The sequence below is a fragment of the Pseudophryne corroboree genome, chromosome 8 (genome assembly GCF_028390025.1).
Source record: "Pseudophryne corroboree isolate aPseCor3 chromosome 8, aPseCor3.hap2, whole genome shotgun sequence".
In the NCBI taxonomy this organism is placed as follows: domain Eukaryota; kingdom Metazoa; phylum Chordata; class Amphibia; order Anura; family Myobatrachidae; genus Pseudophryne; species Pseudophryne corroboree.
The window spans coordinates 79,444,990-79,461,185 of record NC_086451.1 but is presented as its reverse complement, the minus strand read 5'-3'; the positions used below and the strand labels follow the sequence as shown (position 1 = coordinate 79,461,185).

The following is a 16,196-nucleotide window of genomic DNA, read 5'->3' as shown; positions in this document are numbered from 1 at the left end:
CAATGATGCACTGAAACCTTTTTTGGTTTTAATAGGTTCCTGACCATGGCTATGAGTTCCTGAACCTTTTCGATCGGAAGAAAAACCTTTTTCTGGTCTGTGTCTAGAATCAGCCCCAAAAAGGTCAGACGCGTTGTAGGGACTAGCTGGGACTTCGGTATATTGAGAATCCAGCCGTGTATCTGCAACGTCTTCATGGACAGAGACACGCTGTCCAGCAACCTCTCCCGAGATCTCGCCTTTATGAGGAGATCGTCCAAGTATGGGATAATTGTGACCCCCTGCCTGCGCAGGAGCACCATCATTTCCGCCATTACCTTGGTGAAAATTCTCGGGGCCGTGGAAAGCCCAAACGGCAACGTCTGAAATTGGTAGTGACAGTCCTGCACTGCAAATCTCAGGAACGCCTGATGCGGGGAAAATATCGGAACATGAAGGTAAGCATCCTTTATGTCCAGGGACACCATCCAATCCCCCCCCCTCCAGGCTGGCGATGACCGCCCTGAGTGATTCCATTTTGAACTTGAACCTCTTCAAGTACAGGTTCAGAGATTTCAGGTTTAAAATGGGTCTGACCGAATCGTCCGGTTCCGGGACCACAAACATGGTTGAGTAATATCCCTCTCCTTGCTGGAGATGAGGAACTGTGACAATCACCTGTTGAATATACAATTTTTGGATATTCTGCCAACACTAGCTCCCTCTCTGACGGGGAAGCCGGCAGAGCCGATTTGAAAAATCGGCGAGGAGGCAAGTCTTCGAATTCCAGCCTGTATCCCTGAGAAACAATCTCTAATGCCCAGGGATCCACCTGCGAGCAGAGCCGGATTAAGGGGGGGGCTCTGGGGATAAGTACCCCTGGGCCCCATGCTGTAAGAGGGCCCCCCCGCCACCCACCGCAGATCGGATCTCTATTACCGATCCGATCTGCGACGTGCGCTCCCTGCTCACCCCACTGACAGCCATCAAGCAGCCGCCAGTGCTACAGACTTTTAGTGGGCAGCTGAGCCGAATGACGGCACTGCTGTCCAATGATATGTGAATCTGCAGCCTGCGGCTCCGTGACTGGTTGGAGCGCAGGCTGCAGGGGAGAAAGGAGGCAGGATCCCGGGCATGCAGAGCCTCGGCGCGAGTGGACTGGAGGTTGTTGTAATAACTGGCGGAGGAGAGAGGAACGTGCTCTCCTCCTGTTCTGTGTGTGTCTGCCACTCATCACAGCCTGTCTCCCATCAGCACAGCAGTGCAAAGTAAGACAGGCTGCATTACCTTTTTTGTTATTAAAATTTAAGTTAATATTATGTGTAATATATATATATATATATATATATATATATATGTGTGTGTTTGTGTGTAAATATATGTATATATGTTTGTATATATATATATATATATATATATATATATATATATATATAGTGTGTGCGTGTGTATATATATATGTATATATATTATAAACTACCCGATCCACCCCTAGTTGAAATTGTAGTGTGTGCCATTATATATATATATATATAAAATCACCAGTATGTTACGTATAAGAATGAGGCGACACTCCAGTGTAAGTCAAGAATCCTATGTATTAATAATTCAGCATAATTCCAAACATGTGAACATTTCAAGGTCTGCAGATCTTTTTGTCAGGGCGTACAGCAAAGTCACTTTGCTGTACGTCCTGCGGACCTAGAAACGTTGACATGTTTGGAATTATGCTGAATTATTAATACATAGGATTCTTGACTTACACTGGAGTGTCGCCTCATTCTTATACGTAACATACTGGTGATTATTAATTTCTTTGGGAAGGCACCCTACATTTTGCAGTTTTGTCCTGAGTGCCAAGGTGTGTGTGTGTGTGTGTGTGTGTGTGTGTGTGTATAAATTTAATTTTAGACCTTAGGGCCCCCTTGTTTTAAGTACCCCGGGCCCCCCGAAGCCTTAATCCGGCTCTGCCTGCGAGTGAACCCAGACATGGCTGAAAAACCGAAGACGAGCCCCCACCAGATCTGCCTCCCTCGGAAAGCCCCAGCGTCATGCGGTGGACTTTGCAGACGCAGGGGAGGACTTCTGCTCTTGGGAACTAGCTGTGTGCAGCTTTTTTCCCCTGCCTTTCCCTCTGGCAACAAAGGATGATCCACGTACCTTCTCGTTTGTATTGGAACGAAAGGACTGCATTTGATAAGGAGGTGCCTTTTTTGTATGCTGCGGGGGGACATAAGGTAAGAAATTTGACTTACCAGCCGTAGCCATAGAGACAAGATCCGAGAGGCCGTCTCCAAACAACTCCACCCCTTTGTAAGGCAAGGACTCCATATGCCGCTTTGAATCGGCATCTCCCGTCCACTGTCGGGTCCACAAGAGCCACCTGGCAGAAATAGACATAGCATTTATTCTGGAGCTTAATAAACAAAGGTCTCTCTGAGCATCCCTCATATACAAGGCAGCATCTCTGATATGCTCTATGGTCATTTGAATGGCGTCCCTATCTAAGGTGTCAATTTCCGTAGATAAGGAATCTGCCCATGCCACAACCGCACTACAAACCCAGGCCGACGCCATAGCCGGTCGAGCAATAGTACCGGAATGATTGTAAATGTGCTTTAAGGTAATTTCCTGCCTGCGATCAGCAGGTTCCTTGAGGGAAGCCGTATCCTGAGAAGGCAGTGCCACCTTTTTGGACAAACGTGTCAGCGCCTTGTCAACTTTTGGCGAAGATTCCCAGCGTATCCTATCAGTTTGTGGAAAAGGATACGCCATGAGAATCCTTTTGGGAACTTGTGGTCTCCTATCTGGAGATTCCCAAGCCTTTTCGCACAAGTCACTTAATTCAAATGAGGATGGAAAAGTGACTTCAGGCTTTTTCCCTTTATACATGTGTACCCTCGTGTCAGGGACAGGGGGTTCCTCAGTAATATGCAAAACCTCTTTAATGGCAATAATCATGTACTGTATACCCTTAGCCACCTTCGGCTGTAATTTTGCATCTTCATAGTCGACACTAGAGTCAGTATCTGTGTCGGAATCTGTGTCATCGATCTGGGATATGGTGCGCTTCTGAGACCCCGAAGGACCTGGCGCCCCAGGGACAGGCATGGACTGGCTACCTGACTGATCCCTAGCTTCTGCCTTGTCTAATCTTTTATGCAATAGATTGACATTTGCATTCAAGACATTCAGCATATCCACCCATTCCGGTGTCGGCATTGCCGACGGCGGCCTGACATTCAAGCACTCCCCCTCCACATTAAGCGAGCCTTCGTCAAACATGTCGACACACGCGTACCGACACACTTCACACACACACACACACACACAGGGAACCCCTTTCCTGAAGACAGTATCCCTGTCAAGGCCCTTTGGAGAGACAGAGAGAAAGTATGCCAGCACACACCCCAGCGCAATAACCCTGGAGACCAACACAAATATAAGAATTTACTCACCGGTAATTCTATTTCTCGTAGTCCGTAGTGGAAGCTGGAGACTCCGTAAGGACCATGGGGAATAGATGGGCTCCGCAGGAGACTGGGCTCTCTAAGAAAGAATTAGTACTATCTGGTGTGCACTGGCTCCTCCCTCTATGCCCCTCCTCCAGACCTCAGTTAAGGAAACTGTGCCCGGAAGAGCTAACATTACAAGGAAAGGATTTTGAAATCCAGGGTAAGACTCATACCAGCCACACCAATCACACTGTACAACTTGTGATAAACTTACCCAGTTAACAGTATGAACAACAACTGAGCATCACTCAACCAATTCTACATAACCATAACCCTAACCCTTTGTTAAGCAATAACTATATACACGTATTGCAGAAAGTCCGCACTTGGGACGGGCGCCCAGCATCCACTACGGACTACGAGAAATAGATTTACCGGTGAGTAAAATCTTATTTTCTCTAACGTCCTAGTGGATGCTGGGGACTCCGTAAGGACCATGGGGATTATACCAAAGCTCCCAAACGGGCGGGAGAGTGCGGATGACTCTGCAGCACCGAATGGGCAAACACAAGGTCCTCCTCAGCCAGGGTATCAAACCTGTAGAATTTAGCAAAAGTGTTTGAACCCGACCAAGTAGAAGCTCGGCAAAGCTGTAATGCCGAGACCCCTCGGGCAGCCACCCAAGAAGAGCCCACTTTCCTTGTGGAATGGGCTTTCACTGATTTCGGCTGCGGCAATCCCGCCGCAGAATGAGCTTGCTGAATCGTGTTACAGATCCAGCGAGCAATAGTTTGCTTTGAAGCAGGAGCACCCAGCTTGTTGGATGCATACAGGATAAACAGAGAGTCAGTCTTCCTGACTCCAGCCGTTCTGGTTACATAAATCTTCAAAGCCCGGACTACGTCCAGCAACTTGGAGTCCTCCAAGTCACGAGTAGCCGCAGGCACCACAATAGGTTGGTTCAAATGAAAAGATAACACCACCTTTGGCAGAAACTGCGGACGAGTCCGCAATTCTGCCCTGTCCATATGGAAAAGCAGATAAGGCTTTTACATGACAAAGCCGCCAATTCTGACACACGCCTAGCTGAAGCTAAAGCCAACAGCATGACCACTTTCCACGTGAGATACTTTAGTTCCACGGTCTTAAGTGGCTCAAACCAGTGAGATTTCAGGAAATCCAACACCACGTTAAGATCCCAAGGTGCCACTGGTGGCACAAAAGGGGGCTGAATATGCAGCACTCCCTTAACAAACGTCTGAACCTCAGGCAGTGAAGCCAGTTCTTTTTGAAAGAAGATGGATAGGGCCGAAATCTGGACCTTTATGGACCCTAATTTTAGGCCCATAGTCACACCTGACTGTAGGAAGTGCGGGAATCGACCCAGCTGGAATTCCTCTGTAGGGGCCTTCCTTGGCCTCACACCAAGCAACATATTTTCGCCATATACGGTGATAATGCTTTGCTGTCCCGTCCTTCCTAGCCTTTATCAGCGTAGGAATAACTTCATCCGGAATGCCCTTTTCTGCTAGGATTCGGCGTTCAACCGCCATGCCGTCAAACGCAGCCGCGGTAAGTCTTGGAACAGACAGGGCCCCTGTTGCAACAGGTCCTGTCTGAGAGGCAGAGGCCATGGTTCCTCTGTGAGCATTTCTTGCAGTTCCGGGTACCAAGTCCTTCTTGGCCAGTCCAGAACAATGAGTATTGTTTTAACTCTTCTTTTCCTTACGATTCTGAGTACCTTGGGTATGAGAGGAAGAGGCGGAAACACATAGACCGACTGGAACACCCACGGTGTTACCAGTGCGTCCACAGCTATCGCCAGAGGGTCCCTTGACCTGGCGCAATACCTTTTTAGCTTTTTGTTGAGGCGGGACGCCATCATGTCCACCTGTGGCAGTTCCCACCGACTTGCAATCTGCGTGAAGACTTCTTGATGAAGTCCCCACTCTCCCGGGTGGAGGTTGTGCCTGCTGAGGAAGTCTGCTTCCCAGTTGTCCACTCCCGGAATGAACACTGCTGACAGTGCTTGCACGTGATTCTCCGCCCAACGAAGAATCCTGGTGGCTTCCGCCATCGCCACTCTGCTTCTTGTGCCGCCCTGGCGGTTTACATGAGCCACTGCGGTGATGTTGTCTGACTGAATCAGCACCGGTTGGTTGCGAAGCAGAGGCTCCGCTTGACTCAGGGCGTTGTATATGGCCCTTAGTTCCAGGATATTTATGTGGAGACAAGCCTCCTGACTTGACCACAACCCTTGGAAGTTTCTTCCCTGAGTGACTGCCCCCCATCCTCGGAGGCTCGCATCCGTGGTCACCAGAACCCAGTCCTGTATGCCGAACCTGCGGCCCTCGAGAAGGTGAGCACTCTGCAGCCACCACAGAAGAGACACCCTGGCCCTGGGGGACAGGGTGATCAGCCGATGCATCTGAAGATGCGATCCGGACCACTTGTCCAACAGATCCCACTGAAAGATCCTCGCATGGAACCTGCCGAAGGGAATGGCTTCGTATGATGCCACCATCTTTCCCAGGACTCGAGTGCAGTGATGCACCGACACCTGTTTCGGTTTTAAGAGGTCTCTGACTAGAGTCACGAGCTCCTGAGCCTTCTCCGCCGGGAGAAACACCTTCTTCTGGTCTGTGTCCAGAATCATGCCCAGAAAGGGCAGACGCGTCGTTGGAATCAGCTGCGATTTTGGGATATTCAGAATCCAGGCGTGCTGTTGCAACACTTCCTGAGAGTGTGCTACGCTGATCAGCAACTGCTCTCTGGACCTCGCCTTTATGAGGAGATCGTCCAAGTATGGGATAATTGTGACTCCTTGCTTTCTCAGGAGCACCATCATTTCCGCCATCACCTTGGTAAATATTCTCGGTGCCGTGGACAGGCCAAACGGCAACGTCTGGAATTGGTAATGACAGTCCTGTACCACAAATCTGAGATACTCCTGATGAGGTGGATAAATGGGGACATGCAAGTAAGCATCCTTGATGTCCAGAGACACCATAAAATCCCCCTCTTCCAGGCTTGCAATGACCGCTCTGAGCGATTCCATTTTGAACTTGAATTTCTTCAGATAAATGTTCAGGGATTTTAAAATTCAAGATGGGTCTGACCAAACCGTCCGGTTTCGGTACTACAAACATAGTGGAATAGTAACCCCTTCCCTGTTGAAGGAGAGGAACCTTTACAACCACCTGCTGGAGGTATAACTTGTGAATTGCTGCCAGCACTACCTCCCTTTCCATGGGGGAAACTGGCAAGGCCGATTTTAGGTAACGGTGAGGGGGCGTCACCTCGAATTCCAGTTTGTATCCCTGAGACACAACTTGTATAGCCCAAGGATCCACCCGTGAGCGAACCCACTGGTGGCTGAAATGTCGGAGACGCTCCCCCACGGCTCCTGGCTCCGCCTGTGGAGCCCCAGCGTCATGCGGTGGATTTAGTGGAAGCCGGGGAGGACTTTTGTTCCTGGGAACTAGCTGCGTGGTGCAGCCTCTTTCCTCTACCCCTGCCTCTGGCAAGAAAGGATGCACCTCTGACTTTCTTGCTCTTTTGCGAACAAAAGGACTGCATTTGGTAATACGGTGCTTTCTTAGGCTGTGGCGGGACATAAGGCAAGAAATTTGACTTCCCAGCCGTAGCTGTGGAAACTAGGTCTGAGAGACCGTCCCCAAACAATTCCTCACCCTTATAACGTAAAACCTCCATGTGTTTTTTAGAGTCGGTATCCCCTGTCCATTGCAGAGTCCATAAGACCCTTCTGGCAGAAATGGACATTGCGTTTACTCTAGAGCCCAGCAGGCAAATGTCCCTCTGGGCATCCCGCATATAAAGGACCGTGTCCTTGATATGTGCCAGGGTCATTAGAACAGAGTCCCTGTCCAGGGTATCTAACTCCTCAGACAGAGTATCCGTCCATGCTGCTACCGCACTACACATCCAGGCCGAAGCAATTGCTGGCCTCAGCAGCGTACCAGAATGTGTGTAAACAGACTTCAGGATAGCTTCCTGCTTTCTATCCGCAGGATCCTTTAGGGCGGCCGTATCCTGAGACGGCAGGGCCACCTTCTTAGATAAGCGTGTCAACGCCTTGTCTACCCTGGGGGAGGATTCCCAGCGTAACCTGTCCGTTGGCGGGAAAGGATACGCCATCAGCAATCTCTTGGAAATTACTACCTTCCTATCAGGGGAATCCCACGCTTTTTCACATAATTCATTCAATTCATGTGACGGGAGAAAAGCCACTTCTTGCTTTTTCTCCCCATACATATAAATCCTTTGGTCAGGGACAGGATTTTCCTCAGAAATGTGTAACACATCCTTCATTGCCACAATCATGTAGCGGATGGCTTTAGTCATTTTAGGCTGCAACTTTGCATCATCGTCATCGACACTGGAATCAGATTCCGTGTCGACGTCTGTGTCAACTAACTGGGATATTGGGCGCTTTTGAGACCCTGACGGCCTCTGCGCTGTGGGAGCAGGCATGGGTTGAGACCCCGACTGTCCCAAGGCTACATCTATATCCAATCTGTTATGTAAGGAGCTTACATTATCATTTAACACCTTCCACATATCCATCCAATCAGGTGTCGGCCCTGTCGGGGGCGACACCACATCTATTTGCACTTGTTCTGCCTCCACGTATCCTTCCTCATCAAACATGTCGACACAGGCGTACCGACACACCGCACACATACAGGGAACGCTCTGACTGAGGACAGGACCCCACAAAGGCTTTTGGGGAGACAGAGAGTATGCCAGCACACACCTCAGCGCTATATAACCCAGGGATTACACTGTACCTTAGTGTTTACCCAGTAGCTGCTGTGTGTATATATATATATATATATATATATATATATATATATATCTGCGCCTAAATTTATGTGCCCCCCCCCTCTCTTTTTTACCCTCTATTGCACCTGTATACTGCAGGGGAGAGCTTGGGGAGCGTCCTTCCAGCGGAGCTGTGAAGAGAAAATGGCGCTGGTGTGCTGAGGAAGAAGGCCCCGCCCCCTCAGCGGCAGGCTTCTGTCCCGCTTCTCATGTGTAAAAATGGCGGGGGCTTGCACATATATACAGTGCCTGACTGTATATATGTATACTTTTGCCATCAGGTATCTTAATTGCTGCCCAGGGCTGCCCCCCCCCCCCCCCCCACCACCACCACAGTGAACGGAGTTACCTTAAGTGAAGACAGGAGTCTTCTGCCGCCGATTTCGATGTCTTCTTGCTTCTGTACTTCTGGCTCTGCGAGGGGGACGGCGGCGCGGCTCCGGGAACGGACGATCAAGGTCAGGTACCTGTGTACGATCCCTCTGGAGCTAATGGTGTCCAGTAGCCTAAGAAGCGCAACTTAGCTGCAGTGAGTAGGTTTGCTTCTCTCCCCTCAGTCCCACGTAGCAGAGAGTCTGTTGCCAGCAGAAGCTCTCTGAAAATAAAAAACCTGACAAAATACTTTTTCTAGCAAGCTCAGGAGAGCCCACTAGGAGCACCCAGCTCTGGCCGGGCACATATTCTAACTGAGGTCTGGAGGAGGGGCATAGAGGGAGGAGCCAGTGCACACCAGATAGTACCTAATCTTTCTTTTAGAGTGCCCAGTCTCCTGCAGAGCCCGTCTATTCCCCATGGTCCTTACGGAGTCCCCAGCATCCACTAGGACAGAGGTTCTCAAACTTGGTCCTCGTGGGCCCACACAGTGCATGTTTTGCAGGTAACCCAGCAGGTTCACAGGTGTATTAATTACTCACTGACACATTTTAAAAGGTCCACAGGTGGAGCTAATTATTTCACTTGTGATTCTGTGAGGAGACCTGTAAAACATGCACTGTGTGGGCCCACGAGGACCAAGTTTGAGAACCTCTGCACTAGGACGTTAGAGAAAAGTTTTTCCCCAGCAGCGCTGTATAATATGTAAACCGCCAATTATGTGCCGCCCCCTCTCTTTTAAGCACCCTTTCACCGTGTGTAAGCAGGGGAGAGTCCGGGGAGCTTCCTCTCAGCAGTGCTGTGGAGAGAAAATGGCGCTGGTGAGTGCTGAGGGAGAAGCCCCGCCCCCTCGGCGGCGGGCTTCTGTCCCGCTCAAACTTAGTAAAATATGGCGGGGGTTCTTTTATATACATGTACAGAGCCCACCTGTACATGTATATAGTCTTTTTGCCATGCAGAGGTTTATATTGCTGCCCAGGGCGCCCCCCCCCCTGCGCCCTTACAGTGACCGGAGTATGTGAGGTGTATGGGAGCAATGACGCACTGTGCAATACCTCAGTGAAGCTGAAGGCTTCTGTCTTCTGTACTTCTAGCTCTGAGGAGAACGGCGGCGCTGCTCCAGGGGTGGACGCCCAGTAAGAACCTGCGTTCACCCCCTCTGGAGCCAATGGTGTCCAGTAGCCGAGGAAGCAGAGCCTATCTTTGACAAGAAGGTCTGCTCCTCTCTCCTCAGTCCCTCGATGCAGGGAGCCTGTTGCCAGCAGTGCTCCCTGTGAAAAAGTAGTAAAAGGTAGAAAAAAACCCAAACAAAAATGCTTCTAGGCAGAGAACTCTGGAGAGCTCTCTGCAGTGCACCCATCTTGCTCTGGGCACAGTGTAAAACTAAGGTCTGGAGGCGGGGCATAGAGGGAGGAGCCAGTGCACACCCAGAGTCCAAAGCTTTCTTAAAGTGCCCTATCTCCTGCGGAGCCCGTCTATTCCCCATGGTCCTTACGGAGTCCCAGCATCCTCAAGGACGTTAGAGAAATTACCAGTATGTTTTTGGATATTCATTACTATAATCAATTTAGTCTCAAGGGCATACACGGTGCGATTCTGCCTATGTGATTTCCCTTGATCACCCCAGAGCCAAAATCCAACGATATTGACTATACACATGGTACGATTTTGGCTCAGATTGATTTTTACTATGGTCAATTTGACTATACAATGTACTAGATTGTTTACCTGCCTGCAATCTACTTTTACTCCTGTTGCCAGCCATGTGGGATCGCGCATCGGCATCACAAGCTGAATACACACTGTGCAATATGCCCCAACCCAGATGTAATTAACGTCAACTCATTTTCCATAATTTATTTGTTGCAGGTTATTGTATTTGGAAAGTGGGCGGAAACAATAGGGAACATTATTACTTTGGGGAGATTCATAATAGTGGCAGGTCTGCTATACAGAGAAAGCATTCCCAGCTATACAGTCACCAAGCCTTACAGTGTAATACAGAGTTTCCCAAACTGCACCATTACAGTCCAGGTTTCAAGGATAGCCATGCTTGAACACAGGTGACTTAATTAGTAGCTCAGTTAATTTGATGTAACCATGTGGACTCAATCATGGATATCCTTAAAACCTGGACTGTAATAGCACAGTTTAGGAAAGGCTGGTGTAATAAAATGCAACAGATGTGCAAGATGTTACATCAAGTGTTCTTTAACACCCATACACATAACATGAAGCTCAGATTACTGGGAGAATCATTACTTTGTAGCTTTTCACTGACCTGAACGCAAAGATCACAAAGATTGTGTAGAAAAGTTTTATTATTCGGCATAAATGACAAAACATGACAATTCTATACACCCGGACATGCCACTCTCCCCAACACGATCTCTTTATGCTTGGATGTTGCCCTTTGCTGTGTATGCTGTGTAGTATAATAAAATGCCAATCAATGCAGCGAATACCTCTGTGGATACCCAAGGACCGTTCCATGCACCCTGAAAATGAGCACAGAATACAAAATTATTCTTTAACCGATAAAAACGCAGCAAGTAAGATCTTATGAATTACATGTCAGACCTATGAATGTGTTTAGTATAGAGGAGCGTCGAGCACCTGTATTCTGCATCAGTCTGACAGGATCCCGACACTACAGTGGGGGGACCCTTCTCAAATTCACAGACAGCAGCATGTTACAGTACATTCTCTGTAGATGGTAAGCAGGGCCTTCTTTCCTCTCTGTATTTCTGTTATTACCCAGTTTCGTTTTACTACTGTTGTGTTCCCAATTGTAATGCATAACAGAAAATCCTGGCACAATATAAATAAATTACACTCAGTCTTTTCTGTGGCTTCCCACTCCCCCCCCCTTCTTTTACCAATATCAAACTGCCCCTCCACATCGCTATAAAACAGACACCCCAAATAGGCCCAACTCGTCTGCTGAAGTATCCTTTGGTGACATGGACATTTTATTTCATTGGCTACATTTTATGAAAGAGCGGACTTGAACTGCACACCCTACCCTTAAAATAAAAGTGCAACCTTGGCTGAGACTTGTAGTACCATACAAGAAAGGTTAGTCAGTAGCAAATACAATGGAGGCAACCAATGTGCACTACACAGTGAATGCTGCAGTTTATTATACTATTTTTGATGTGCAGTAAGGTCAGTGGCTGGGGAGGCACAGGCTCGTATCACAGCCTGATTTACTCGAAAAACCACCACATATGCATGGAGTACGCTAATGGGCAGCAATCACGGCCTTATATGCAACCAATCCTGAGATGACACCTCACAGATCACACAGCCCCCATCATCACAAATCACCCTGCCTCTACACAGTGTGCCACAAGCCAACACGTGGGGGAAGAAAGAGCGAGAAAAGAGATGGGTCCATGCACTGCAGTAGTACTGGAAGCATACTGCCATATACCGTCACGCTGCTGCTGTGTACAGGATCCTATCCCACCAACAGGGGGCACTGTTCAACCATAGGGTGGTGTATAGATAAATAAACATAGTCCCTTCAGCATAACCGTTAGGCTGCGGCATTTCCGGGGACAGCAGTACGGGAAGGGGGCAGGGAGCATAGAGGAGAGGCTGTCGAGATTGTGCAGCTGGGCAAAGAAGCATGAGCACAAGACGCATCCTCCCTGAGGCAGATATGTTAGTGCCTCACTAGGTCCTTTTTCTATGCAGTATTATTGGCTGCAGCAGGGCTCCGCCCCCAGCTCCAGGCACTGACTGACATACAGAGGGAAGCCAGAGCCGGTGCCTGCCTCCTCTCTCCTCCTGGAGCACAGCATACTTGCTGACATTTGCCTATGAAAATTAGTAGAATACAAAGAGGATATTTATAAGTTATAAACATCTTCCTTATATTCTAATAATTTTTATAGTAAACACTCTGGAGTAGAAGGACAGGAGAGGCTCTGCCTCCCCTGATTAGAGATATACACACACACGAGAAAAATAAGAATTTACTTACCGATAATTCTATTTCTCGGAGTCCGTAGTGGATGCTGGGGTTCCTGAAAGGACCATGGGGAATAGCGGCTCTGCAGGAGACAGGGCACAAAAAAGTAAAGCTTTACTAGGTCAGGTGGTGTGCACTGGCTCCTCCCCCTATGACCCTCCTCCAGACTCCAGTTAGGTACTGTGCCCGGACGAGCATACACAATAAGGGAGGCATTTTGAATCCCGGGTAAGACTCATACCAGCCACACCAATCACACCGTACAACTTGTGATCTAAACCCAGTTAACAGTATGACAACAGAAAGGGCCTCTTAAAGATGGCTCCTTAACAATAACCCGAATTAGTTAACAATAACTATGTACAAGTATTGCAGATAATCCGCACTTGGGATGGGCGCCCAGCATCCACTACGGACTCCGAGAAATAGAATTATCGGTAAGTAAATTCTTATTTTCTCTATCGTCCTAAGTGGATGCTGGGGTTCCTGAAAGGACCATGGGGATTATACCAAAGCTCCCAAACGGGCGGGAGAGTGCGGATGACTCTGCAGCACCGAATGAGAGAACTCCAGGTCCTCCTTTGCCAGGGTATCAAATTTGTAAAATTTTACAAACGTGTTCTCCCCCGACCACGTAGCTGCTCGGCAGAGTTGTAATGCCGAGACCCCTCGGGCAGCCGCCCAAGATGAGCCCACCTTCCTTGTGGAGTGGGCTTTTACAGTTTTAGGCTGTGGCAGGCCTGCCACAGAATGTGCAAGTTGAATTGTGTTACAAATCCAACGAGCAATCGACTGCTTAGAAGCAGGTGCGCCCAACTTGTTGGGTGCATACAATATAAACAGCGAGTCAGATTTTCTGACTCCAGCCGTCCTTGCAATGTATATTTTTAAGGCTCTGACAACGTCCAACAACTTGGAGTCCTCCAAGTCGCTAGTGGCCGCAGGCACCACAATAGGTTGGTTCAGATGAAATGCTGATACCACTTTAGGGAGAAAATGCGGACGAGTCCGCAGTTCTGCCCTATCCGAATGGAAGATTAGATAAGGACTTTTATAAGATAAAGCCGCCAATTCAGATACTCTCCTGGCAGAGGCCAGGGCTAGTAACATAGTCACTTTCAATGTGAGATATTTCAAATCCACCTTTTTCAATGGTTCAAACCAATGGGATTTGAGGAAATCTAAAACTACATTTAGATCCCACGGTGCCACCGGAGGCACCACAGGAGGCTGTATATGCAGTACTCCCTTGACAAAAGTCTGGACCTCAGGGACAGAGGCCAATTCTTTTTGGAAGAATATTGACAGGGCCGAAATTTGAACCTTAATGGATCCCAATTTGAGACCCATAGATAATCCTGATTGCAGGAAATGTAGGAAACGACCCAGTTGGAATTCCTCCGTCGGAACCCTCCGATCCTCGCACCACGCTACATATTTTCGCCAAATGCGGTGATAATGTTTCACGGTGACTTCCTTTCTTGCCTTAATCAAGGTAGGAATGACTTCTTCTGGAATGCCTTTTCCTTTTAGGATCTGGCGTTCAACCGCCATGCCGTCAAACGCAGCCGCGGTAAGTCTTGAAAAAGACAGGGACCCTGCTGTAGCAGGTCCCTTCTCAGAGGTAGAGGCCACGGTTCGTCCGTGAGCATCTCTTGAAGTTCCGGATACCAAGTCCTTCTCGGCCAATCCGGAACCACTAGTATTGTTCTTACTCTTCTTTGCCGTATGATCTTCAATACCTTTGGTATGAGCGGCAGAGGAGGAAACACATACACTGACTGGTACACCCAAGGAGTTACCAGTGCGTCCACAGCTATTGCCTGTGGATCTCTTGACCTGGCGCAATATTTGTCCAGTTTCTTGTTGAGGCGAGACGCCATCATGTCTACAATTGGTCTTTCCCAACGGTCTATTAACATGTTGAAGACTTCTGGATGTAGACCCCACTCTCCCGGATGAAGATCGTGTCTGCTGAGGAAGTCTGCTTCCCAGTTGTCCACGCCCGGGATGAACACTGCTGACAGTGCTATCACGTGATTCTCCGCCCAGCGAAGAATCTTGGCAGCTTCTGCCATTGCACTCCTGCTTCTTGTGCCGCCCTGCCTGTTTACATGGGCGACCGCCGTGATGTTGTCCGACTGAATCAACACCGGCTTTCCTTGCAGGAGAAGTTCCGCCTGGCTTAGAGCATTGTAGATTGCTCTTAGTTCCAGAATGTTTATGTGAAGAGACTTTTCCAGACTCGTCCATACTCCCTGGAAGTTTCTTCCTTGTGTGACTGCTCCCCAGCCTCTCAGGCTGGCGTCCGTGGTCACCAGGATCCAATCCTGAATGCCGAATCTGCGGCCTTCTAATAGGTGAGCCTTCTGCAACCACCACAGAAGTGACACCCTTGTCTTTGGTGACAGGGTTATTCGCAGGTGCATCTGCAGATGCGACCCTGACCATTTGTCCAACAGATCCCTTTGGAATATTCTTGCATGGAATCTGCCGAATGGAATTGCTTCGTAAGAAAGCCACCATTTTTCCCAGGACTCTTGTGCATTGATGTACTGACACTTTTCCTGGTTTTAGGAGGTTCCTGACCAGATCGGATAACTCCTTGGCTTTTTCCTCTGGAAGGAAAACCTTTTTCTGAACCGTGTCCAGAATCATTCCTAGGAACAGCAGACGAGTTGTCGGGATTAAATGGGATTTTGGAATATTCAGAATCCACCCGTGTCGTCTTAGCACCTCTTGAGATAGTGCTAAAGCTGTCTCCAGCTGTTCTCTGGACCTTGCCCTTATTAGGAGATCGTCCAAGTATGGGATAACTAATACGCCTTTTCTTCGAAGAAGAATCATCATCTCGGCCATTACCTTGGTAAAGACCCGAGGCGCCGTGGACAATCCGAACGGCAGCGTCTGAAACTGATAGTGACAGTTTTGAACAATGAACCTGAGGTACCCCTGGTGTGCGGGGTAAATCGGAACGTGTAGATACGCATCCTTGATGTCCAAGGATACCATAAAGTCCCCTTCTTCCAGGTTCGCTATCACTGCTCTGAGTGACTCCATCTTGAACTTGAACTTTTTTATGTAGAGGTTCAAGGACTTCAGATTTAGAATAGGCCTTACCGAGCCATCCGGCTTCGGTACCACAAATAGAGTGGAATAATACCCCTTTCCTTGTTGTAATAGGGGTACTTTGACTATCACCTGCTGAGCGTACAGCTTGTGAATGGCTTCCAACACCCTCTCCCTTTCGGAAGAGACGGTTGGTAAGGCAGACTTCAGGAAACGATGAGGAGGATCCGTCTCTAATTCCAACCTGTACCCCTGAGATATTATCTGCAGGATCCAGGGGTCTACCTGCGAGTGAGCCCACTGCGCGCTGTAATTTTTGAGACGGCCCCCCACTGTCCCCGAGTCCGCTTGAGAGGCCCCAGCGTCATGCTGAGGTTTTTGCAGGAGCCGGGGAGGGCTTCTGTTCCTGGGAAGGAGCTGCCTGTTGGTGTCTCTTCCCTCTTCCTCTGCCTCGTGGCAGGTACGACAAGCCCTTTGCTCTCTTATTTTTGTAGGAG

General features: G+C 48.7%; 1 protein-coding gene across 1 annotated transcript in view; it reads right to left on the bottom strand.

The window, feature by feature from the left end:
- Positions 1 to 10,954: 10,954 nt before the first annotated feature.
- SSR4 (signal sequence receptor subunit 4) overlaps positions 10,955 to 16,196 on the bottom strand; it is a 37,296-nt gene continuing 32,054 nt past the window's right edge. Inside the window, exon 6 of the mRNA XM_063936731.1 lies at positions 10,955 to 11,149. Within this exon, the coding sequence (XP_063792801.1) occupies positions 11,045 to 11,149 (105 nt within the window). The 3' untranslated portion in view covers positions 10,955 to 11,044. The remainder of the gene's footprint in view (positions 11,150 to 16,196) is intronic.